General features: G+C 44.1%; 1 protein-coding gene across 1 annotated transcript in view; it reads right to left on the bottom strand.

Moving 5' to 3' along the window:
- LOC123442220 (internal alternative NAD(P)H-ubiquinone oxidoreductase A1, mitochondrial-like) overlaps positions 1 to 25,135 on the bottom strand; it is a 98,296-nt gene extending 73,161 nt beyond the window's left edge. The window contains exon 1 of the mRNA XM_045118270.1: positions 24,919 to 25,135. Coding sequence (XP_044974205.1) covers positions 24,919 to 25,135 — 217 coding nt within the window. The remainder of the gene's footprint in view (positions 1 to 24,918) is intronic.
- Positions 25,136 to 26,326: the final 1,191 nt, after the last annotated feature.

The following is a 26,326-nucleotide window of genomic DNA, read 5'->3' as shown; positions in this document are numbered from 1 at the left end:
TCCGGTAACCAAATGAGGTCATCCTATATATCAATCTTCGTCTCCGGACCATTCCGGAAACCCTCGTGACGTCCGTGATCCCATCCGGGACTCCGAACAACATTCGGTAACCAACCATATAACTCAAATACACATAAAACATCGTCGAACCTTAAGTGTGCAGACCCTGCGGGTTCGAGAACTATGTAGACATGACCCGAGTGACTCCTCGGTCAATATCCAATAGCGAGACCTGGATGCCCATATTGGATCCTACATATTCTACGAAGATCTTATCGTTTGAACCTCAGTGCCAAGGATTCATATAATCCCGTATGTCATTCCCTTTGTCCTTCGGTATATTACTTGCCCGAGATTCGATCGTCAGTATCCGCATACCTATTTCAATCTCGTTTACCGGCAAGTCTCTTTACTCGTTCCGTAATACAAGATCCCGCAACTTACACTAAGTTACATTTGCTTGCAAGGCTTGTGTGTGATGTTGTATTACCGAGTGGGCCCCGAGATACCTCTCCGTCACACGGAGTGACAAATCGCAGTCTCGATCCATACTAACTCAACTAACACCTTCGGAGATACCTGTAGAGCATCTTTATAGTCACCCAGTTACGTTGCGACGTTTGATACACACAAAGCATTCCTCCGGTGTCAGTGAGTTATATGATCTCATGGTCATAGGATCAAATACTTGACACGCAAAAAACAGTAGCAACAAAATGACACGATCAACATGCTACGTCTATTAGTTTGGGTCTAGTCCATCACATGATTCTCCCAATGATGTGATCCCGTTATCAAGTAACAACACTTGCCTATGGCCAGGAAACCTTGGTCATCTTTGATCAACGAGCTAGTCAACTAGAGGCTTACTAGGGACAGTGTTTTGTCTATGTATCCACACAAGTATTGTGTTTCCAATCAATACAATTATAGCATGGATAATAAACGATTATCATGAACAAATAAATATAATAATAACTAATTTATTATTGCCTCTAGGGCATATTTCCAACAGTCTCCCACTTGCACTAGAGTCAATAATCTAGTTCACATCACCATGTGATTCCAACGAATCCAACACCCATATAGTTCTGGGGTCTGATCACGTCTTGCTCGTGAGAGAGGTTTTAGTCAACGGTTCTGAAACTTTCAGATCCGTGCATTCTTTACAAATCTTTATGTTATCTTATAGATGCTGCTACTACGTGCTATTCGGAAATGCTCCAAATATCTACTCTACTATACGAATCCGTTCCACTACTCATAGTTATTCGGATTAGTGTCAAAGCTTGCATCAACGTAACCCTTTACGACGAACTCTTTAACCACCTCCATAATCGAGAAAAATTCCTTAGTCCATTTAGTTACTAAGGATAACTTTGACCGCTGCTAGTGATTCAATCATGGATCACTCTTTGTACCTCTCAACAGACTTTGAGTCAAGGCACAAATCAGGTGCGGTACTCAGCATGGCATACTTTAGAGTCTACGACTAAGTCATATAAGACGACCTTCGTCTATTCTCTTTATTCTGCCGTGGTCGGGTTTTGAGTCTTACTCAAATTCACACCTTACAACGCAACCAAGAACTCCTTCTTTGCTGATCTATTTTGAACTCCTTCAAAACTTGTCAAGGCATGCATCTTGTTGAAACTTCCATTAAGCGCTTTCGATCTATCTCCATAGATCTTTGATGCTCAACGTTCAAGTAGCTCAATCCAGGTATTCCTTTGAAAACTCCTTTCAAACAACCTTGTATGCTTTACAGAAATTCTACATTACTTCTGATACACAATATGTCAAACACATATACTTATCAGAAATTCTATAGTGCTCCCACTCACTTCTTTGGAAGTACAAGTTTCTCATAAACCTTGCACAAACCCAAAATCTTTGATCATCTCATCAAAGTGTATATTCCAACTCTGAGATGCTTGCACCAGTCCAATGAAGGATCGCTGGAGCTTGCAAACTTGCTAGTATCTTTAGGATCGACAAAACCTCCTGGTTGTATCACATACAATGTTTGCTCAAGGAAACCGTCGAGGAAACAATGTTTTGACATCCTATGTGCAATATTTCATAAATAATGCAACAACTACTAACATAATTCTAACAGACTTTTAGCATCGCTACGAGTGAGAAAGTCTCATCATAGTCAACTTGTTTGATCTTGTCAGAAACATCTTTGCGACAAGTCGAGCTTTTAATAATAGTGACTTATCACTATCATCGCCTGTCTTCCTTTTAAAGATCCATCTTTACTCAATAGTCTTATGACCATCAAGTAGTTCTTCCAAAGTCTACACTTTGTTTTCATACATGGATCCTCTCTCGGATTTCATGGCCTCCAGCCATTTGTCGGAATCCGGGCCCACCATTGCTTTCTCCATAACTCGTAGGTTCACTGTTGCTCAACAACATGACCTCCAAGATAGGGTTACCGTACCACTCTGTAGTAGTACGCGACCTTGTCAACCTATGATGTTTGTAGTAACTTGATCCGATGCTCAATGATCACCATCATCAGCTTCCACTTCAATTGGTGTAGGCGCCACAGGAACAACTTCCTGTGCCCTGCTACACACTGGTTGAAGTGATGGTTCGATAACCTCATCAAGTTCTACCACCCTCCCTCTCAATTCTTTCGAGAGAAACTTTTCCTCGAGAAAGGATCCGTTTCTAGAAACAAACACTTTGCTTTCGGATCTGAGATAGGAGATGTACCCAACTGTTTTGGATATCCTATGAAGATGCATTTATCCGCTTTGGGTTCGAGCTTATCAGACTGAAACTTTTTCACATAAGTGTCGAAACCCCAAACTTTCAAGAAACGACAGTTTAGATTTCTCTAAACCTCAGTCTATACTGTGTCATCTCAACGGAAATACGTGGTGCCCTATTTAAAGTGAATGCGGTTGTCTCTAATGCTTAACCCATAAACGATAGTGGTAATTCGATAAGAGACATCATAGCATGCACCATACCAAATAGTGTGTGGCTATGACGTTCAGACACATCATCACACTATGATGTTCTAGGTGGCATGAACCGCGAAACAATTTCCACATTGTCTTAACTGCGTACCAAAACTCGTAACTCAGATATTCATTTCTATGATCATATCGTAGACAGTTTATCCTCTTGTTACGACGAACTTCACTCCGAAACAGAATTGAACTTTTCAATATTTCAGACTTGTGATTCATTAAGCAAATACTCTAGTATCTACTCAGATCGTCATTGAAGTAAGAACATAATGATATCCACTGCGTGCCTCAGCACCCATTGGACTGCATACATCAAAACGTATCACTTCCAACAAGTTACTATCTTATTTCATCTCAATGAAAACAAGGACTTGCTCATGTGGTATGATTTGCATGTCACTAGTGATTCAAAATCAAGTGAGTATAAAGATCCATCAGCATGGAGTCTCTTCATGCAATTTATACCAACATGACTCAAGCGGCAGTGCCACAAGTAAGTGGTACTATCATCATTACCTCGTATCTTTTGGCACCAATATCATGAACATGTGTAACACTACGATCGAGATTCAATAAACCATTGAAGGTGATTATTCAAGAAAATAGAATAACCATTATTCTCTTTAAATGAATAATCGTATTGCAATAAACACGATCCAATCATGTTCATGCTTAACGCAAGCACCAAATAACAATTATTTAGGTTTAACACCAATCCCGGTGGTAGAGGGAGCGTGCGACGTTTGATCATATCAACCTTGGAAACACTTCCAACACGTATCGTCACCTCGCCTTTAGCTAGTCTCCGTTTACGGCGTAGCTATCATTCCGTGTTACTAATCACTTAGCAACCGAACCGGTATCCAATACCCTCATGCTACTAGGAGTACTAGTAAAGTACACATCAACATCATGTATATCAAATATACTTCTTTCGACTTTTGCCAGCCTTCTTATCCACCAAGTATCTAGAATTGCTCCGCCTCACTGACTGTTACCCTCATTACAGAAGCACTTAGTCTCGGGTTTGGGTTTAATCTTGGGTCTCTTCATTAGTGCAGCAACTGTTTTGCCGTTTCACGGAGTATCCCTTCTAGCCCTTGCCTTTCTTGAAACTTAGTGGTTTTACTAACCATCAACTATTGACGCTCCTTCTTGATTTCTACTTTCGCAGTGTCAAACATCGCGAATCACTCAAAGATCATTGTATCTATCCTTGATATGTTATAGTTCATCACGAAGCTCTCACAGCTTGGTGGCAGTGACTTTGGAGAACCATCACTATCTCATCTGGAAGATTAACTCCCATTTGATTCAAGTGATTGTCGTACTCAAAAAATCTGAGCACACGCTCAACGATTGAGCTTTTCTCCTTTACTTTGTGGACAAAGAATCTTGTCGGAGGTCTCGTACCTCTCAACAAGGGCACGAGCATGAAATCACAATTTCATCTCTTTAGAACATCACTTATGTTCCGTGACGTTTCAAAACGTCTTCGGTGCCTTGCTTCTAAGCCATTAAGTATTTTGCACTGAACTATCGTGTAGTCATCAGAAACGTGTATGTCGAATGTTCACAGCATCCACAGACGACGCTCCAGGTGCAGCACACTGAGTGGTGCATTAAGGACATAAGCCTTCTGCGCAGCAACGAGGACAATCCTCTTCAAAGTTTGCTACTATCAACTTTCAACTAAATTTTCTCTAGGAACATATAAAAATAGTAGAGCTATAGCGCAAGCTACATCGTAATTCGCAAAGACCATTAGACTATGTTCATGACAATTAGTTCAATTAATCATATTACTTAAGAACTCCCACTCAAAAAGTACATCTCTCTAGTCATTTGACTGGTACATGATCCAAATCCACTATCTCAAGTCCGATCATCACGTGAGTCGAGAATAGTTTCAGTGGTAAGCATCTCTATGCTAATCATATCAACTATACGACTCATGCTCGACCTTTCGGTCTCATGTGTTCCGAGGCCATGTCTGCACATGCTAGGCTCGTCAAGCTTAACCCGAGTGTTCTGCGTGTCCAACTGTTTTGCACCCGTTGTATGTGAACGTTGAGTCTATCACACCCGATCATCACGTGGTGTCTCGAAACGAAGAATAGTCGCAACGGTGCACAGTCGGGGAGAACACAATTTCGTCTTGAAATTTTAGTGAGAGTTCACCTCATAATGCTACCGTCGTTCTAAGCAAGATAAGGTGCAAAAAAGATTAACATCACATGCAATTCATAAGTGACATGATATGGCCATCATCATGCGCTTCTTGATATCCATCACCAAAGCACCGGCATGATCTTCTTGTCACCGGCGTCACACCATGATCTCCATCATCATGATCTCCATCAACGTGTCGCCATCGGGGTTGTCGTGCTACTCACGCTATTACTACTAAAGCTACGTCCTAGCAATATAGTAAACGCATCTGCAAGCACAAACGTTAGTTTAAAGACAACCCTATGGCTCCTGCTGGTTGCCGTACCATCGACGTGCAAGTCGATATTAACTATTACAACATGATCATCTCATACATCCAATATATCACATCACATCGTTGGCCATATCACATCACAAGCATACCCTGCAAAAACAAGTTAGACGTCCTCTAATTTTGTTGTTGCATGTTTTACGTGGTGACCATGGGTATCTAGTAGGATCGCATCTTACTTACGCAAACACCACAACGGAGATATATGAGTTGCTATTTAACCTCATCCAAGGACCTCCTCGGTCAAATCCGATTCAACTGAAGTTGGAGAAACTGACACTTGCCAGTCATCTTTGAGCAACGGGGTTACTCGTAGCGATGAAACCAGTCTCTCGTCAGCGTACGAGTAATGTCGGTCCAAGCCGCTTCAATCCAACAATACCGCGGAATCAAGAAAAGACTAAGGAGGGCAGCAAAAGGCACATCACCGCCCACAAAAACCTTTGTGTTCTACTTGAGAAGACATCTACGCATGAACCTAGCTCATGATGCCACTGTTGGGGAACGTCGCATGGGAAACAAAAATTTTCCTACGCGCACGAAGACCTATCATGGTGATGTCCATCTACGAGAGGGGATTTTCGATCTACGTACCCTTGTAGACCGCACAGCAGAAGCGTTAGTGAACGCGGTTGATGTAGTGGAACGTCCTCACGTCCCTCGATCCGCCCCGCGAACCGTCCCGCGATCAGTCCCACGATCTAGTGCCGAACGGACGGCACCTCCGCGTTCAGCACACGTACAGCTCGACGATGATCTCGGCCTTCTTGATCCAGCAAGAGAGACGGAGAGGTAGATGAGTTCTCCGGCAGCGTGACGGCGCTCCGGAGGTTGGTGGTGATCTTATCTCAGCAGGGCTCCGCCCGAGCTCCGCAGAAACGCGATCTAGAGGTAAAACCGTGAAGATATGTGGTCGGGCTGCCGTGGCAAAGTTGTCTCAAATCAGCCCTAATACCTCAGTATATATAGGAGGGAGGGAGGGGAGGAGGAAGCCTCAAACCCTCAAGGTTTGGCCGAAATTTGAGGTGGAGGAGTCCTACTCCAATCCTACTTGGAGTAGGATTCCACCTTCCCACTTGGAAACTCTTTCCACCTTGTGTTTTTCCCTTCTCAAACCTTATGGGCCTTAGTGGGAACTTATTCCAGCCCACTAGGGGCTGGTTTATCTCTTCCCATAGCCCATGAGACCCCTTGGGGCGTGACACCCCTCTCGATGGTCCCCGTCACCCCTCCCGGCACTCCCGGTACACTACCGATGAGCCCGAAACTTTTCCGATAATGCCCGGAAACTTTCCGGTAACCAAATGAGGTCATCCTATATATCAATCTTCGTCTCCGGACCATTCCGGAAACCCTCGTGACGTCCGTGATCCCATCCGGGACTCCGAACAACATTCGGCAACCAACCATATAACTCAAATACACATAAAACATCGTCGAACCTTAAGTGTGCAGACCCTGCGGGTTCGAGAACTATGTAGACATGACCCGAGTGACTCCTCGGTCAATATCCAATAGCGAGACCTGGATGCCCATATTGGATCCTACATATTCTACGAAGATCTTATCATTTGAACCTCAGTGCCAAGGATTCATATAATCCCGTATGTCATTCCCTTTGTCCTTCGGTATATTACTTGCCCGAGATTCGATCGTCAGTATCCGCATACCTATTTCAATCTCGTTTACCGGCAAGTCTCTTTACTCGTTCCGTAATACAAGATCCCGCAACTTACACTAAGTTACATTTGCTTGCAAGGCTTGTGTGTGATGTTGTATTACCGAGTGGGCCCCGAGATACCTCTCCGTCACACGGAGTGACAAATCGCAGTCTCGATCCATACTAACTCAACTAACACCTTCGGAGATACCTGTAGAGCATCTTTATAGTCACCCAGTTACGTTGCGACGTTTGATACACACAAAGCATTCCTCCGGTGTCAGTGAGTTATATGATCTCATGGTCATAGGATCAAATACTTGACACGCAAAAAACAGTAGCAACAAAATGACACGATCAACATGCTACGTCTATTAGTTTGGGTCTAGTCCATCACATGATTCTCCTAATGATGTGATCCCGTTATCAAGTAACAACACTTGCCTATGGCCAGGAAACCTTGGTCATCTTTGATCAACGAGCTAGTCAACTAGAGGCTTACTAGGGACAGTGTTTTGTCTATGTATCCACACAAGTATTGTGTTTCCAATCAATACAATTATAGCATGGATAATAAACGATTATCATGAACAAATAAATATAATAATAACTAATTTATTATTGCCTCTAGGGCATATTTCCAACAGTCTCCCACTTGCACTAGAGTCAATAATCTAGTTCACATCACCATGTGATTCCAACGAATCCAACACCCATATAGTTCTGGGGTCTGATCACGTCTTGCTCGTGAGAGAGGTTTTAGTCAACGGTTCTGAAACTTTCAGATCCGTGCATTCTTTACAAATCTTTATGTTATCTTATAGATGCTGCTACTACGTGCTATTCGGAAATGCTCCAAATATCTACTCTACTATACGAATCCGTTCCACTACTCATAGTTATTCGGATTAGTGTCAAAGCTTGCATCAACGTAACCCTTTACGACGAACTCTTTAACCACCTCCATAATCGAGAAAAATTCCTTAGTCCATTTAGTTACTAAGGATAACTTTGACCGCTGCTAGTGATTCAATCATGGATCACTCTTTGTACCTCTCAACAGACTTTGAGTCAAGGCACAAATCAGGTGCGGTACTCAGCATGGCATACTTTAGAGTCTACAACTAAGTCATATAAGACGACCTTCGTCTATTCTCTTTATTCTGCCGTGGTCGGGTTTTGAGTCTTACTCAAATTCACACCTTACAACGCAACCAAGAACTCCTTCTTTGCTGATCTATTTTGAACTCCTTCAAAACTTGTCAAGGCATGCATCTTGTTGAAACTTCCATTAAGCGCTTTCGATCTATCTCCATAGATCTTTGATGCTCAACGTTCAAGTAGCTCAATCCAGGTATTCCTTTGAAAACTCCTTTCAAACAACCTTGTATGCTTTACAGAAATTCTACATTACTTCTGATACACAATATGTCAAACACATATACTTATCAGAAATTCTATAGTGCTCCCACTCACTTCTTTGGAAGTACAAGTTTCTCATAAACCTTGCACAAACCCAAAATCTTTGATCATCTCATCAAAGTGTATATTCCAACTCCGAGATGCTTGCACCAGTCCAATGAAGGATCGCTGGAGCTTGCAAACTTGCTAGTATCTTTAGGATCGACAAAACCTCCTGGTTGTATCACATACAATGTTTGCTCAAGGAAACCGTCGAGGAAACAATGTTTTGACATCCTATGTGCAATATTTCATAAATAATGCAACAACTACTAACATAATTCTAACAGACTTTTAGCATCGCTACGAGTGAGAAAGTCTCATCATAGTCAACTTGTTTGATCTTGTCAGAAACATCTTTGCGACAAGTCGAGCTTTTAATAATAGTGACTTATCACTATCATCGCCTGTCTTCCTTTTAAAGATCCATCTTTACTCAATAGTCTTATGACCATCAAGTAGTTCTTCCAAAGTCTACACTTTGTTTTCATACATGGATCCTCTCTCGGATTTCATGGCCTCCAGCCATTTGTCGGAATCCGGGCCCACCATTGCTTTCTCCATAACTCGTAGGTTCACTGTTGCTCAACAACATGACCTCCAAGATAGGGTTACCGTACCACTCTGTAGTAGTGCGCGACCTTGTCAACCTATGATGTTTGTAGTAACTTGATCCGATGCTCAATGATCACCATCATCAGCTTCCACTTCAATTGGTGTAGGCGCCACAGGAACAACTTCCTGTGCCCTGCTACACACTGGTTGAAGTGATGGTTCGATAACCTCATCAAGTTCTACCACCCTCCCTCTCAATTCTTTCGAGAGAAACTTTTCCTCGAGAAAGGATCCGTTTCTAGAAACAAACACTTTGCTTTCGGATCTGAGATAGGAGATGTACCCAACTGTTTTGGATATCCTATGAAGATGCATTTATCCGCTTTGGGTTCGAGCTTATCAGACTGAAACTTTTTCACATAAGTGTCGAAACCCCAAACTTTCAAGAAACGACAGTTTAGATTTCTCTAAACCTCAGTCTATACTCTGTCATCTCAACGGAAATACGTGGTGCCCTATTTAAAGTGAATGCGGTTGTCTCTAATGCTTAACCCATAAACGATAGTGGTAATTCGATAAGAGACATCATAGCATGCACCATACCAAATAGTGTGTGGCTATGACGTTCAGACACATCATCACACTATGATGTTCTAGGTGGCATGAACCGTGAAACAATTTCCACATTGTCTTAACTGCGTACCAAAACTCGTAACTCAGATATTCATTTCTATGATCATATCGTAGACAGTTTATCCTCTTGTTACGACGAACTTCACTCCGAAACAGAATTGAACTTTTCAATATTTCAGACTTGTGATTCATTAAGCAAATACTCTAGTATCTACTCAGATCGTCATTGAAGTAAGAACATAATGATATCCACTGCGTGCCTCAGCACCCATTGGACTGCATACATCAAAACGTATCACTTCCAACAAGTTACTATCTTATTTCATCTCAATGAAAACAAGGACTTGCTCATGTGGTATGATTTGCATGTCACTAGTGATTCAAAATCAAGTGAGTATAAAGATCCATCAGCATGGAGCCTCTTCATGCAATTTATACCAACATGACTCAAGCGGCAGTGCCACAAGTAAGTGGTACTATCATCATTACCTCGTATCTTTTGGCACCAATATCATGAACATGTGTAACACTACGATCGAGATTCAATAAACCATTGAAGGTGATTATTCAAGAAAATAGAATAACCATTATTCTCTTTAAATGAATAATCGTATTGCAATAAACACGATCCAATCATGTTCATGCTTAACGCAAGCACCAAATAACAATTATTTAGGTTTAACACCAATCCCGGTGGTAGAGGGAGCGTGCGACGTTTGATCATATCAACCTTGGAAACACTTCCAACACGTATCGTCACCTCGCCTTTAGCTAGTCTCCGTTTACGGCGTAGCTATCATTCCGTGTTACTAATCACTTAGCAACCGAACCGGTATCCAATACCCTCATGCTACTAGGAGTACTAGTAAAGTACACATCAACATCATGTATATCAAATATACTTCTTTCGACTTTTGCCAGCCTTCTTATCCACCAAGTATCTAGAATTGCTCCGCCTCACTGACTGTTACCCTCATTACAGAAGCACTTAGTCTCGGGTTTGGGTTTAATCTTGGGTCTCTTCATTAGTGCAGCAACTGTTTTGCCGTTTCACGGAGTATCCCTTCTAGCCCTTGCCTTTCTTGAAACTTAGTGGTTTTACTAACCATCAACTATTGACGCTCCTTCTTGATTTCTACTTTCGCAGTGTCAAACATCGCGAATCACTCAAAGATCATTGTATCTATCCTTGATATGTTATAGTTCATCACGAAGCTCTCACAGCTTGGTGGCGGTGACTTTGGAGAACCATCACTATCTCATCTGGAAGATTAACTCCCATTTGATTCAAGTGATTGTCGTACTCAAAAAATCTGAGCACACGCTCAACGATTGAGCTTTTCTCCTTTACTTTGTGGACAAAGAATCTTGTCGGAGGTCTCGTACCTCTCAACAAGGGCACGAGCATGAAATCACAATTTCATCTCTTTAGAACATCACTTATGTTCCGTGACGTTTCAAAACGTCTTCGGTGCCTTGCTTCTAAGCCATTAAGTATTTTGCACTGAACTATCGTGTAGTCATCAGAAACGTGTATGTCGAATGTTCACAGCATCCACAGACGACGCTCCAGGTGCAGCACACTGAGTGGTGCATTAAGGACATAAGCCTTCTGCGCAGCAACGAGGACAATCCTCTTCAAAGTTTGCTACTATCAACTTTCAACTAAATTTTCTCTAGGAACATATAAAAACAGTAGAGCTATAGCGCAAGCTACATCGTAATTCGCAAAGACCATTAGACTATGTTCATGACAATTAGTTCAATTAATCATATTACTTAAGAACTCCCACTCAAAAAGTACATCTCTCTAGTCATTTGACTGGTACATGATCCAAATCCACTATCTCAAGTCCGATCATCACGTGAGTCGAGAATAGTTTCAGTGGTAAGCATCTCTATGCTAATCATATCAACTATACGACTCATGCTCGACCTTTCGGTCTCATGTGTTCCGAGGCCATGTCTGCACATGCTAGGCTCGTCAAGCTTAACCCGAGTGTTCTGCGTGTGCAACTGTTTTGCACTCGTTGTATGTGAACGTTGAGTCTATCACACCCGATCATCATGTGGTGTCTCGAAACGAAGAACTGTCGCAACGGTGCACAGTCGGGGAGAACACAATTTCGTCTTGAAATTTTAGTGAGAGATCACCTCATAATGCTACCGTCGTTCTAAGCAAGATAAGGTGCAAAAAAGATTAACATCACATGCAATTCATAAGTGACATGATATGGCCATCATCATGCGCTTCTTGATCTCCATCACCAAAGCACCGGCATGATCTTCTTGTCACCGGCGTCACACCATGATCTCCATCATCATGATCTCCATCAACGTGTCGCCATCGGGGTTGTCGTGCTACTCATGCTATTACTACTAAAGCTACGTCCTAGCAATATAGTAAACGCATCTGCAAGCACAAACGTTAGTTTAAAGACAACCCTATGGCTCCTGCCGGTTGCCGTACCATCGACGTGCAAGTCGATATTAACTATTACAACATGATCATCTCATACATCCAATATATCACATCACATCGTTGGCCATATCACATCACAAGCATACCCTGCAAAAACAAGTTAGACGTCCTCTAATTTTGTTGTTGCATGTTTTACGTGGTGACCATGGGTATCTAGTAGGATCGCATCTTACTTACGCAAACACCACAACGGAGATATATGAGTTGCTATTTAACCTCATCCAAGGACCTCCTCGGTCAAATCCGATTCAACTAAAGTTGGAGAAACTGACACTTGCCAGTCATCTTTGAGCAACGGGGTTACTCGTAGCGATGAAACCAGTCTCTCGTAAGCGTACGAGTAATGTCGGTCCAAGCCGCTTCAATCCAACAATACCGCGGAATCAAGAAAAGACTAAGGAGGGCAGCAAAAGGCACATCACCGCCCACAAAAACCTTTGTGTTCTACTTGAGAAGACATCTACGCATGAACCTAGCTCATGATGCCACTGTTGGGGAACGTCGCATGGGAAACAAAAATTTTCCTACGCGCACGAAGACCTATCATGGTGATGTCCATCTACGAGAGGGGATGTTCGATCTACGTACCCTTGTAGACCGCACAGCAGAAGCGTTAGTGAACGCGGTTGATGTAGTGGAACGTCCTCACGTCCCTCGATCCGCCCCGCGAACCGTCCCGCGATCAGTCCCACGATCTAGTGCCGAACGGACGGCACCTCCGCGTTCAGCACACATACAGCTCGACGATGATCTCGGCCTTCTTGATCCAGCAAGAGAGACGGAGAGGTAGATGAGTTCTCCGGCAGCGTGACGGCGCTCCGGAGGTTGGTGGTGATCTTATCTCAGCAGGGCTCCGCCCGAGCTCCGCAGAAACGCGATCTAGAGGTAAAACCGTGAAGATATGTGGTCGGGCTGCCGTGGCAAAGTTGTCTCAAATCAGCCCTAATACCTCAGTATATATAGGAGGGAGGGAGGGGAGGAGGCAGCCTCAAACCCTCAAGGTTTGGCCGAAATTTGAGGTGGAGGAGTCCTACTCCAATCCTACTTGGAGTAGGATTCCACCTTCCCACTTGAAAACTCTTTCCACCTTGTGTTTTTCCCTTCTCAAACCTTATGGGCCTTAGTGGGAACTTATTCCAGCCCACTAGGGGCTGGTTTATCTCTTCCCATAGCCCATGAGACCCCTTGGGGCGTGACACCCCTCTCGATGGTCCCCGTCACCCCTCCCGGCACTCCCGGTACACTACCGATGAGCCCGAAACTTTTCCGATAATGCCCAGAAACTTTCCGGTAACCAAATGAGGTCATCCTATATATCAATCTTCGTCTCCGGACCATTCCGGAAACCCTCGTGACGTCCGTGATCCCATCCAGGACTCCGAACAACATTCGGTAACCAACCATATAACTCAAATACGCATAAAACATCGTCGAACCTTAAGTGTGCAGACCCTGCGGGTTCGAGAACTATGTAGACATGACCCGAGTGACTACTCGGTCAATATCCAATAGCGAGACCTGGATGCCCATATTGGATCCTACATATTCTACGAAGATCTTATCGTTTGAACCTCAGTGCCAAGGATTCATATAATCCCGTATGTCATTCCCTTTGTCCTTCGGTATGTCACTTGCCCGAGATTCGATCGTCAGTATCCGCATACCTATTTCAATCTCGTTTACCGGCAAGTCTCTTTACTCGTTCCGTAATACAAGATCCCGCAACTTACACTAAGTCACATTTTCTTGCAAGGCTTGTGTGTGATGTTGTATTACCGAGTGGGCCCCGAGATACCTCTCCGTCACACGGAGTGACAAATCGCAGTCTCGATCCATACTAACTCAACTAACACCTTCGGAGATACCTGTAGAGCATCTTTATAGTCACCCAGTTACGTTGCGACGTTTGATACACATAAAGCATTCCTCCGGTGTCAGTGAGTTATATGATCTCATGGTCATAGGAACAAATACTTGACACGCAGAAAACAGTAGCAACAAAATGACACGATCAACATGCTACGTCTATTAGTTTGGGTCTAGTCCATCACATGATTCTCCTAATGATGTGATCCCGTTATCAAGTAACAACACTTGCCTATGGCCAGGAAACCTTGGCCATCTTTGATCAACGAGCTAGTCAACTAGAGGCTTACTAGGGACAGTGTTTTGTCTATGTATCCACACAAGTATTGTGTTTCCAATCAATACAATTATAGCATGGATAAAAAAACGATTATCATGAACAAAGAAATATAATAATAACTAATTTATTATTGCCTCTAGGGCATATTTCCAACACTAGTAATGTCATAAAACAGAATAACACCTATTGCTCCATGATGAGTCACAGGGATCCAACGGTCTCCAGCTTGTGGCTTGCGAACCTTCTTTATTTCTCTCCATGCTTTAATTTGGAGTCTTTTTGATCTTGATTTGAAGTTAATTAAGTATCGAGCATAGAACTCAGCCCTCAGCGGGCTTCTAATTCTCATTTGACCTTCTGGGTCCATTAACGGAGGCACTACATCATGTGGCAGTTGCTGTTGAAAAACATAATAATAACCTAGTTAGCAATGTAATCAACACCATTTATGCAATAGTGGAGCGTACTTAATTAGGAAACTCTTACCAAGACATTTTGCCGAATGTCATCTGGACTCAACCTATGCACTAGTGGCATGTAAAATGAATAATTTTGGCAATTCCAAAATGATACGGGAAGGTATCCCTAGAAGTCAGAACACCAGCAACAAGAAAGTGGAGAAGCTCATCCTTCTCCTCCCAAGTTAGATGTGATCCATACGTGTAGTGTGTCGTGTCAATTAATTTTCGTAATTCAGTCGAAGCAACGGAATAAGCTGTAAATTATAATTTAACAAATTTAGTATATAGATGAACACCAACTATTTCTAAATATAAATGCAAATTACTTCACATGGAGGTAAAACAGGAAGCATATCATCGACAACCACCCAAATTTTGTAATAATTTAATGTTTCAAAAATACTTAGAAATTTTGTAATTGTCCACAAGATGTGGACATTATATAAACCATTCAAAACAACCACATGTGTTACGATCATTTAAAGGACAATTTGGGTTGTTGTTGTTGTTTGTACAACATGTAACATGATATAATTATAACTATGGCCCAATAACTAGGAACCTGCAACGTGTGGCCAAAGTTTTAATAGACGATGAACACCACATGATATGTAAATTGCGAGAGGAAAATAGGTTGACTACACCAACTATTTATAAATATAAATGCAAATTACTTGACAAATATGGTTGAGAAACTCACATGGAGATAAAACAGGAAGCATATCATCGACAACCACCCAAATGTTGATGTTGTTTGTCATATTATCTCCAGGACGAAGATCGAAGGTGATTTACATTCCCTTGTGAAATCCATATGCCTTGCAAAGATCTTCCCACTTTGGGCACCCAAATTCTGTTTGAAAAACTATATTAAATACTTGGATAACAAATGTGTGACCATGTATAGTCCTCAGCTTAGCGCTCCTCATCTCAATTCTCTCGTGGTCTTCGAAACCGAGCCTGTCCAACACATATCTTCTTGCATGGCAAGGGAGGTACATATCGCCGTTCTCGTCAAGCTTCATGCTGAAGAACCTATCGTCTCGCAGGTGAGGCATGTCGCACATACCCCGAGAGTCGTCGCAATATTCACACTCGCAATATCCATCGTCAGACATTTCCTGTTTTAATGTGGTAAATGTGTGTAAACAACAAGATAATCGTGGCACAATATATATATCAAAAGAATTGAACATCTATATATAATAACTCTTCATGCGCGCATCATGCATCATCATATATAACAACATGTCCTACTAATTAATCATCATCATACATGGTTAAATAAAGTGTGTCACGATTATATATAACAACAAGTCGACGTTGATGCGGGAACTACTTCTATATAAAGTTAAATAAAGTAATTTTATTAATTAAATCAACTAGTTCAACTACTAAGCACTTACTATAAATAAATAAAGTAGTACTTACTAAAAACAAACTACTTCTATATATAGTAAAATAAAGTAGTTTATTAAATCAACTAGCTAGTTCAACTATATATGAAGCACTTACTATAAACAAAATAAAGTAATACTTACTAAAAATAAACTAGTTTAACTATAGTTCTATTATTTTTCTAACTAATTATATTAAACACTTTCTCTTCTTATTTTTTCCTTTTTCCTCTATTCTAAATATGAACATATTCATAAATGACTTTGATCATGCACAATTTTCCTATACATACACAATATGAACATATACATAAATTGACCAAGAAAATACTATGAACAAAAAATTCATTAAAATTCTATGAACAAAATTACAACAGAAAAAAAATCATAAAAATTCTATGAACAGAAAAAAAAATCATAAAAATTTGACATATTCGATCTTTACATATATATGAACATACAAACATGCATATTCAACAACAATATCACAAAAAAATATTTTGACAGAAAAAAAATCTTTGCTCACGGCGATGGCGAGGTGTGGCGCGGGGCGGGGCGGCGCGGCGACGGTCGACGGTGAGGTGCGGCGCGGGCTGGGGCGGGGCGGCGACGGGCAGTGGCAGGCGGCGTCGCGGGGCACGGGGCACAGGGCGGGGGGCGGCGACGGTGTCGGGGCGGCGCGGGACGGCGCGGGGCGACGACGGCGACGGCGAGGCGGAGACGGACGGGCAGCCTGGCGGCGTCGGGATCGAATGAAGAGAGGGGGAGAGATCAAAATTTCTAAACTGTCGCTTATATAGCCCAACCTTTAGTCCCGGTTGGTGGCACCAACCGGGACCAAAGGTCTCTTTTCAGCAGCCCGGCGGGCGGGAAGCAGAGTCATTGGTACCGGTTGGTGGCACAAACCGGGACCAAAGGTCTCTTTTCAGCAGCCCAAAGGGCGGGAAGCAGAGGCCTTTGGTCACGGTTGGTGTCACCAACCGGTACCAATGCCTCCCTTTAGTCCCGGTTGGTGCTACGGGACCAAAGGCCTTGCGCGGTGCGGTGCTATGTTTAGTCCCACCTTACTAGCCGAGAGGGGCTCGGAGTGGTTTATAAGCCCTGCCGGACCAATGTGACAGCCCGATGCCGACGTTCCAGAAGATTCCTCTTTCTTTCTGTTCTCATCGTGTGGGTATTTTCATTTGTCGCATCATACACATCATCTGCATTGCATCGGCATCTCCATTGCCGTCAGTTTTCAAAACTTGCATCCGTTGTTAGTTGACGGTTCTCGTCGTTGTCTGTTCTGAACCCGACCACACACGCACGCGCCCGCGGCTTCGTCAAATCCTTGTTTTAAAAGTGTGCGTAAAACTTTCTCCATTTGGGGTGAGATTTGACGTGCGGTGTTATTTTAATATAGCTAGGCCGCCTGTCGAATTTCGTCGCGATCGAAGTCCGTCTAATACCTGAACGGTCGGCCGTAGCGGCATCGTCTTCGGTTATTCATCGGACATCTGTCGGTGTTTTAAAATACGTTGCCGGGTCGCCTGTTTTCCCTCTCATCTTCGCCTAGCCCCTCTCACAGTGCGTCGACCCTACGCGCGGCCAGTCCGAAAACCTCCCGAAATCCGAACCAGGCGGTCGTGACCGTTCGATCCGGATCAACGCCGTTTTACCGCAAACAGTCATCGGTTTGTCCATTGGACTCCCTAGCCTATTCATTCTCGACCGTCCCATTTATATCGGAGGGTCCAGTCAGCCCTATCCAAACCCACCTGATCATTTAAGCAGGCAAACCCTTGTCCAACCAGTCCCATCCGCCAGCCGCCACCCACCTCGGGATCCCTCCAGATCCAGCCGCCACACACTTGGTCTCCACCTCGTCGTGCGCACCCAGCCAACCAGCAACCCAATCCCCCGCAGCTCATGTCCCCATGGATGCATCCGCCTGCCCATAGCACCGTCTCCTGTCATGTTGCTGCTACTCCCCAACAGTTGTAGCCCTGCAACTAGCGGAAGCATCAGCTCCCGCTGCACCTGCTGCTTCGCTCCTCATCGCCGGCCGGCCTTCTCTTCGCAATGGCCCACGTTGGCAAGCACCAGCAGCCAGCCGTGCCACGGCCTTCGACCACTTCAGCCAAGCAGAGGAGCAGCAGAGCGCCCCCAGTTGCAAGGAAAACGAGTGGGGATAACGGGACCTGATGCCAGCACCTCGTCTCCGCCTGGTTTCTGCGAAAACCGAGCCCCAGCGAGCTCCTCGTTCCAGATCCGGTGTGGGGGAGCCCTTTTCCCACCGCGCCGTGGAGCTCCGCCACCGTCGGAGTGCCTCTGCTGTCGTGGGCATTGGTCGCCGCCGCCCCAATCAAAGGCACGAGAGAGACGAGGGGCTCCCAGCCTCTCGCGTGGGCCTTGCCAGCACCCTGGGCCACCTCGCCCTTGGCCCAGCTACGCCAGATCCGCCCCGGCCTGCTTCAGCCTATAGCCAGTCGGCCGAGTTCCACCCCGAGCCCATCACCGAGCCGACCCAAGTGGCCTCTGGTGAGCCCTGGTACATTTTAGCTATCGTGCACCGCTCCGTTCAGCCCATAGTAGCAGTTTCGTTCCGCTGTATTTTTTTGTCCTGTGATTTATTCTTTTTCATGAAAATGCATGATTTTCAAACACCTGTAGTTTTCAAACCGTGCGTCGGATCGCAACGACTTATATATTTAACTTGACCAGATTTTTGCGTAGATTAATATTTTCATTCTCTCAAGCATGTTTAAGGCTGTTAACGTGTTGTTTGTGTCGGTTTTGCGTGTCGACGTGTTAAAAACAGTTTAGGTCGTAACTATTTGTCCGTAGCTCCGTTGGAGATGTGCCATATATGTAAATGGATCAGAACGACGAGTAGAATCACGTGAACCACTTTGTTTTGCCGTTTAACAAACCAAAAAAATGTGATTAGGACAAATCTGGACAGAATTAAGATTTAACACGTGAGATCGTTTCAGAGATGCTATATGTCATTTCCGACCTCATTTAAAATGCCTAGATAGGTAGATTAAATTATGCTTCACCTCTTGCCATTTTGACAACATTAATATTACCGTGTAAATAACCGGGAGTGAACTAAATAATTCGGATGTGGAGTTTCGTCAATATGCAACTCGTTGCATATCGAGCTTCACTTAATGTGTAGTGTTTGATTGTTGTGATTGTCATGCCTTGCATTAGACCGTTCATGCATGATATTAGGGTGTGCATCATATCATGCATGTGAGTGATGAATATAGTGTGTTGATTCTTTTCCGGTTTGCTCCGTCTCGGTAGAGTTCCGCAAGCGTGTTGGAAAGTGAGGACCCGTTCGACTACGATGGTTTGCCGACTCCACCAAGTTGTTCTTCTTCCAAGCGGGATCTCAAGCAAGATGATCATTTCCCCAGATACCATTACTATCATTGCCATGCTAGTTATTTCGATGCTATCGATTATGTCTCGTTGCCTACCACTTGTTAATATCAGCCTCTCAACAATGCCATGATAACCTTCAACCTGTACGACCTAGCAAACCACTGATTGGCTATGTTACTCCTTGCTTAACCCTGTTGATAGCATTGCTAGTTGCAGGTGCAGATGCTTCCATGCGAAAGCATGGGTTCCTTGTTATATCACCATATTAAATGCTATATAATTTAATGAACCTATATATTTGGTAAAAGGTGGAAGGCTCGGCTTTCTAGCCTGGTGTTTTGTTCCACCTTTGCCCCCTTAGTTTAGGCTACCGGTGTTATGTTCCATAAATGAGCGCTCCTAACACGGTCGGGGTTGTTATGGGGACCCCCTTGATAATTCGTTTGAGATTAAGACTGGTCTGGCAAGGCCCAACTTTGATACTACATTTGCCTAATCACTAATGAACTGCATAGGGAGTAATTAACCCGAGAATATTTTAATCAACCCCCGGGCCAGTGCTCTTCATGAGTGTTGGTCCAAATTGGCAGACTACGGGGCCATCGCGGGGCAACCCGAGGTTTGGTTCTCCTAGTGTGACCCATCCGTCGTGTCCTGAGAACGAGATACGCGGCTCCTATCGGGATCATCGACACGTCGGGCGGCCTTGCTGGATTAGTTTTACCTTTGACGAAATATCTTGTGCATCGGGATTCCGGTGATGCTTTGGGTAATCTCAGAGTTGAGGTTTTCCACTAGGGAATCCGACGAGATCGCGAGCTTCGTGATTGAGGATTTCTGTGCGGCTTGTGGTAATTTGTGATGGACTAGTTGGAGCACCCCTGCAGGGTTAAATCTTTCGGAAAGCCGTGCCCGCGGTTATGTGGCAACGTGAAAACTTTGTTTAACATTGGTTCTAGATAACTTGAAGTTAACTTAATTAAAACTTGCCAACTGTGTGCGTAATCGTGACTGTCTCTTTTGTGAGATCCTTCTCCGATCGAGGACACGGTGGGGTTATGTCTGACGTAGGTAGGTGTACAGGATCATTCATTTGATCATTAGTAGTTCACGTCCGTTATGCGTAGATCTTTCCCCTCTTATTCTTGTACTCGTAAGTTTAGCCACCAAATATATGCTTAGTCGCTGCTGCAACCTCACCACTTAACCATACCTCATCCATTAAGCTTTGCTAGTCTTGATACCTTTGGAAATGAGATTGCTGAGTCCCCTGTGGCTCACAGATTACTACAACACCAGTTGCAGGTACAGGTAAAGGCTACTTGACGCGAGCGCGTTGATTGTTCATTTAGAGTTGCTTCTTCTTCTTCTTCTTCATCGATCTAGGATGGGTTCCAGGCCGGCAGCCTGGGATAGCAAGGATGGACGTCGTTCTTCTTTTGTCGATTGTTTTCGTCCGTAGTCGGACCCTGCTCTTACTCTTGATGATTATGTAATGTACTGATGTGACTCTGATGTAGCTTGTGGCGAGTGTAAGCCAATTCCATTATATATCTCTTCTTTTCACTACATGTACTTGTGACGATATCCATTCTTGCGACACGACGAGATGCACTTCTATCCCTGACGAGGCCCCTGTGCCAAATTGAGGATAGGGTCACATCTTGGGCGTGACAACCAACCACTTCGAGCTCCTCTCTACTGCAGGCTTACGGGCCTAAAATCACTCTCTCTGCTTGTGGGCCCATTGGGCCTACTACGGGCCTGCATCATGGCCCTAGTAATGGGTTTCTAGTCGTATGCAGGCCGTGGTTGCCTTGTAGGTGGCACTTTTTTCCCCTGTTTTTTGCTTTCTTTTTTGTTTCTAATTACTTATTTATTTTCTTTTACGATAATTCTTTTTGCTATTAAAGTTTGTAACAAAATTCTAATTACTTATTTATTTTCTTTTATGATAATTCTTTTTGCTTTTAATGTTTTGAACAAAATTCTAATTACTTATTTATTTTCTTTTATGATAATTCTTTTTGCTATTAAAGTTTGTAACAAAATTCTATATAATTTTAGTTTCAATAATACTAGAGGTTTATAAAATCTTTTTAGTTGATTCCTTTAGTACCAGTTCTAAAGTTGTTACAAAGGCATTTTATTTGGTACACGTTTTAAGGCTGGCCCCACGAGCACCTTTTAGTACCGGTTCGTGGCATGAACCGGTAAAAGAGTTTTTTAGTTGATTCTTTTTGCAGCTGTTTTTTAGTCCCACCTCGCCAAGCGAGAGGCACTTGCAACGATTTATAAGCCCTGAGTGTAGAGACGATGAAGGGAGAAGCGCAGTGCTCACTTGCACGTTGGCCTGAAGCTAAGCAACGTGCAGGTGAGCATTGCGCCTCTCTTTTATTTTGACATGGTATCATGATTTCATCCACATAGCATATGCAAAAAAGTTGAGAGGGTTACGGCAAAAACTGGATGCACTTCGTGTACAAAACGAACAATCTCTTTGGAAGTATGAGGGTTTCATACGGAAACTCGTCTGTTACAAAGGGATTTCATTTTTTTGAACTTATTTGAACTCCATAGGATTTTTGTGTTCAAAATGCACCATTCAAAGCCACATCAACAATTTACAACCCTTTCTAACTTCATTTGTTATTTTTCATGCATTTACTGATTATTTTGAGCTATAAGACCATGAAATTGAAAAGCATTTGAAACAAACTCTGAAAAGGTTCCAAGTTGGCATGGTATCATCATTTCACCCACATAGCATGTGCGAGAAAGTTGAGAGGGTTACGGCAAAAACTGGATGCACTTCGTGTACAAAACGGACAATCTCTTTGGAAGTATCAGGGTTTCATATGGAAACTCGTTTGTTACAAAGGGATTTCATTTTTTAAACTTATTTGAACTCCATAGTTTTTCTGTGTTCAAAATGCACCATTCAAAGCCACATCATTAATTTACAACCCTTTCTGACTTCATTTGTTGTTTTTCATGCATTTACTGATTATTTTGAGCTATAAGACCATGAAATTGAAAAGCATTTGAAATGAACTCTGAAAAGGTTCCAAGTTGGCATGGTATCATCATTTCATCCACATAGCATGTGCGAGAAAGTTGAGAGGGTTACAGCAAAATCTGGATGCACTTCGTGTACAAAACGGACAATCTCTTTCGAAGTATCAGGGTTTCATACGGAAACTTGTCTATTACAAAGGGATTTTATTTTTTTGAACTTATTTGAACTCCATAATTTTTATGTGTTCAAAATGCACCATTCAAAGTCACATCAACAATTTACAACCCTTTTGTGACATCATTTGTTATTTTTCATGCATTTACTGATTATTTTTGAGCTATAAGACCATAAAATTGAAAAGCATTTGAAATGAACTCTGAAAATGTTCCAAGTTGGCAGTGGTGACAATTTTAACACAACACATGATATCCATTACATCTAGGGCACAACATTACATTTGTTCAAGTTCACAACAGTGTACAAATGATAGAATTACATCTAGGACACAACACACTAGCAGAAACATAACACACACACTGCCACTTAATTGGTTTGCTTAGATCAAATAGAAACTAAAGTAGCCACAATGATGATGCCAAGAACAAAGAGAAAACTCATTGTTTCCATGAGCTCATTCCTTTTCTGCAACTTCAATTGCATTTTCTTGTTTTCATTGTTCAGATCCATAACCTTCTTCTCCATCCTACTAGCTTTGATCCAACTACGTTCAAGGCCACCATGGAGCTCCTCAAAAGCTTGCCCCACTAGCTCAGTGGGAGGGGGGTCAATCCAAACAACCCAATCACACTCATCAGGAAGCTGTTAAATCAGAGTTCACATAATTAGGTGAAATTCATAACTTTGCAATAAATCGATGAAAACAGAGTACCAAATGATGTTTTGAGGAATTACATCGAGTGGACAACCCAAAAACCTTCTTCCCGTGCTTGCTCCACCCCAAGAAACACGGCGAGCAGGAATTAGCCCATGCCCCGGGCAATGGTGATTCGAACGCTCCTGAAGGCCGTAGAAACTTGGATTGGGAATGAAAAATTCAGATTGGAACTGCACAATCCCGCAGCCATCCACCTACGAGCCAGAAAGGCACATATTACGGCCCATCCCGCGAAACCCTAGATGAGAAATCCCCAAATCCAATGTCAACCAAAAATCCAAATCGACTTACCTCACTGTCTGCGGAGGAGCTTGCACACGACATTGCGGATGTACACATGGACGTGCCCCAGTGGTGAAAACGGGGACGGGGCGTGACGGACCGCTAAATCTAGACAAATCTCGGGAAAAATGGAGCTCCGAGGTCGAGCTTCGAGAGGATAAAGCTTAACTAGTGTGGCTCGTGCATTTCATCGAACACCTCATGTGCATAGGAGGTAAGCTAGAGCACCCAAATGCCCTCCCCTCGCCGGCCAGAAAAAATAGATTGCTCTGCCGCGGCGATGGGTATATATAGGCAAATTATTTGTCCCGGTTCGTGGCATAAACCGGGGCTAAAGCCCCCCCCCCTTCTAAACCGGTTCAAGGCATGAACCGGTACCAATGGATGTGGGCCAGGAGCGCGGCCCATTGGTCTCGGTTCGTGCCTAGAACCGGGACAAATGGGTCCACACGAACCGGGACCAATGCCCACAAGGCCCTGGCCGGCCCCCTGGGCTCATGAAGCGGGACTAATACCCCCATGGGTCCCGGTTCGTGAAGAACCGGGACTAATGGGTTGGCCAAGCCCGAACCAAAGCCCTATTTTCTACTAGTGATAGTAGCATAGCACCAAGCTGCGTTATGACCCTTTGAACTCGTGCTGCCACAAGTGACGACACGCATGTCAATGTGGGTCGTAAAATGAATAAGAAATTCACACATCTTGGATAGCGATCTTCATGATCTCGACGGGTAACACCGTCGAAAAAATCTAGAACGGGCAACCATCTTCCACCGCCAAATCTCTGGACCATCCCTTAGACAAGACCACCAAATCTCCAAGACACAAGCTTCCGGTTCCACGACGACGCTGGAGACGCACTCGACACAACGGCGGGCGAAGGCAAAAAAACAAGAACCTGAGCAAGATCTAAACCGTCGGTTTGAGGAACTCGCTCAAACAAAAATCCATGGCTCTCGACGTCGCTGAAGAACGGCATCGAGACGGTGACTTGGAAAACTTTATTCGTGATGGCGACATATGCACCGACTAAGTGCAGTCACCTGAAATACCTACCGTAAACTATCTGCAGACCGGACGAAAGGAAACCGGGCTTCCCCACCCTCCAGCTTCCTCCGGAGTAACTAGCGGAGGGGGAGCTGTCAGCCCAGCCCCTAAGAGCATCTCCAGCCGTTGGCCCCCAGCGCACCCCGGCGAATGCCTTGTTGGTGTTACGCTTTTTCCCCTCGGGGCGAGCGAGTTTCCAGCCGCGCCCCCAGGTTTTGGCCCCCATACGCCAACTTTTTCAAATTTATCTTTCCTGCTGCCAAAAATACGCCACAAGTTCGGCGACCAGCATGCCACAAGTCGGCGAACAGCATGCCATAGTCCGGCAATCAACACACCCAGTAGTTCGGTGATCAAAAGGAAGGGATAGTAGACATGAAACGAATCAAACGGCCGGCTTGGAGCAGTGCAGCTGCTCTGCCGTGGGACTGGCCGGGTTAGTTGGGCTCGTCGGCGGCGTGGTTTCTGTCGGGGTCGTCGTCGGTGTTTCCGTCGTGGTCGCCGCTGGTGTGAGCATCTGGTTTAAGATGAGGCCGCGCTCCACAAGGTTCCATGCCTTCACCTGCTCGTCCATTGTCGATGTGTCTGTCTCCATTGAGAACGCCAGGTCGTCGTTCCTCTTCTTTGCGGCGACGTTGGTCCTGAGAAGGTCGAGCTTGAGGTCCCGATTCATCATCAACGCCGACCATCACACGTCGGATTTCCTCCTGGCAGCGCTGCTCTTGGCGTCGGCGATGCATTTGGCAACGGGCGCCGTGTCCCCTCGTCGCCCTGGCTGTTTTCGTGCCATCTGGACACCCTTCTGCCGCAGCCGGGGCAGGTGCTTTCGGATTGTAGATCTCCTTGGCCTTACCGAGAGCGAACCGAACTTTCCTCCACTTCTCGCACAACTCGATCCTGAAGAACACGTGAAGGAACTTAAACTCTTGGTCCTCATTGTCGGCGCAAATACATGGCGAACATCCGAACCATATGCACAACCACGGGCAAAACATGTCGTCAAAGTACACGACGACACGACGAACAGCGGCCGACGAACCATGTCCATACCTGACCCTCGACATTGACACTACTTTCCAGGCAAGCAGCGACCTCCTCGACAATCCAGGCCATCTGGATCGTCGACCAGTGGTTCGACATGGCCTTCTCGCCACGGTCCATGTGGATGTTAATGAAGTCGAGGTCGACCACCTTGCGTTCGCACGTATTGTGCATGTATGATACTTTCACATAGGTTTTGGCAACTCACATACCCACGAACTAAACATGGAACCAACTTACGCCCACCGTTGTCAGTCTCCCACATACCGGAAAAAACTCTCCTCTCCTTTCTTTTTTCCCTTATATACATTAGAAAAAGAAAAAAGAAAACCCTATCTCTCTCTCTCGCTCGCTTCGACCGCTCTCCTTCCTCCGC

The sequence above is a fragment of the Hordeum vulgare genome, chromosome 3H (genome assembly GCF_904849725.1).
Source record: "Hordeum vulgare subsp. vulgare chromosome 3H, MorexV3_pseudomolecules_assembly, whole genome shotgun sequence".
NCBI classification, from domain to species: Eukaryota; Viridiplantae; Streptophyta; class Magnoliopsida; order Poales; family Poaceae; genus Hordeum; species Hordeum vulgare.
Note: the sequence above shows the minus strand (reverse complement) of the source record. Positions and strands in the feature narration are given on the sequence as shown.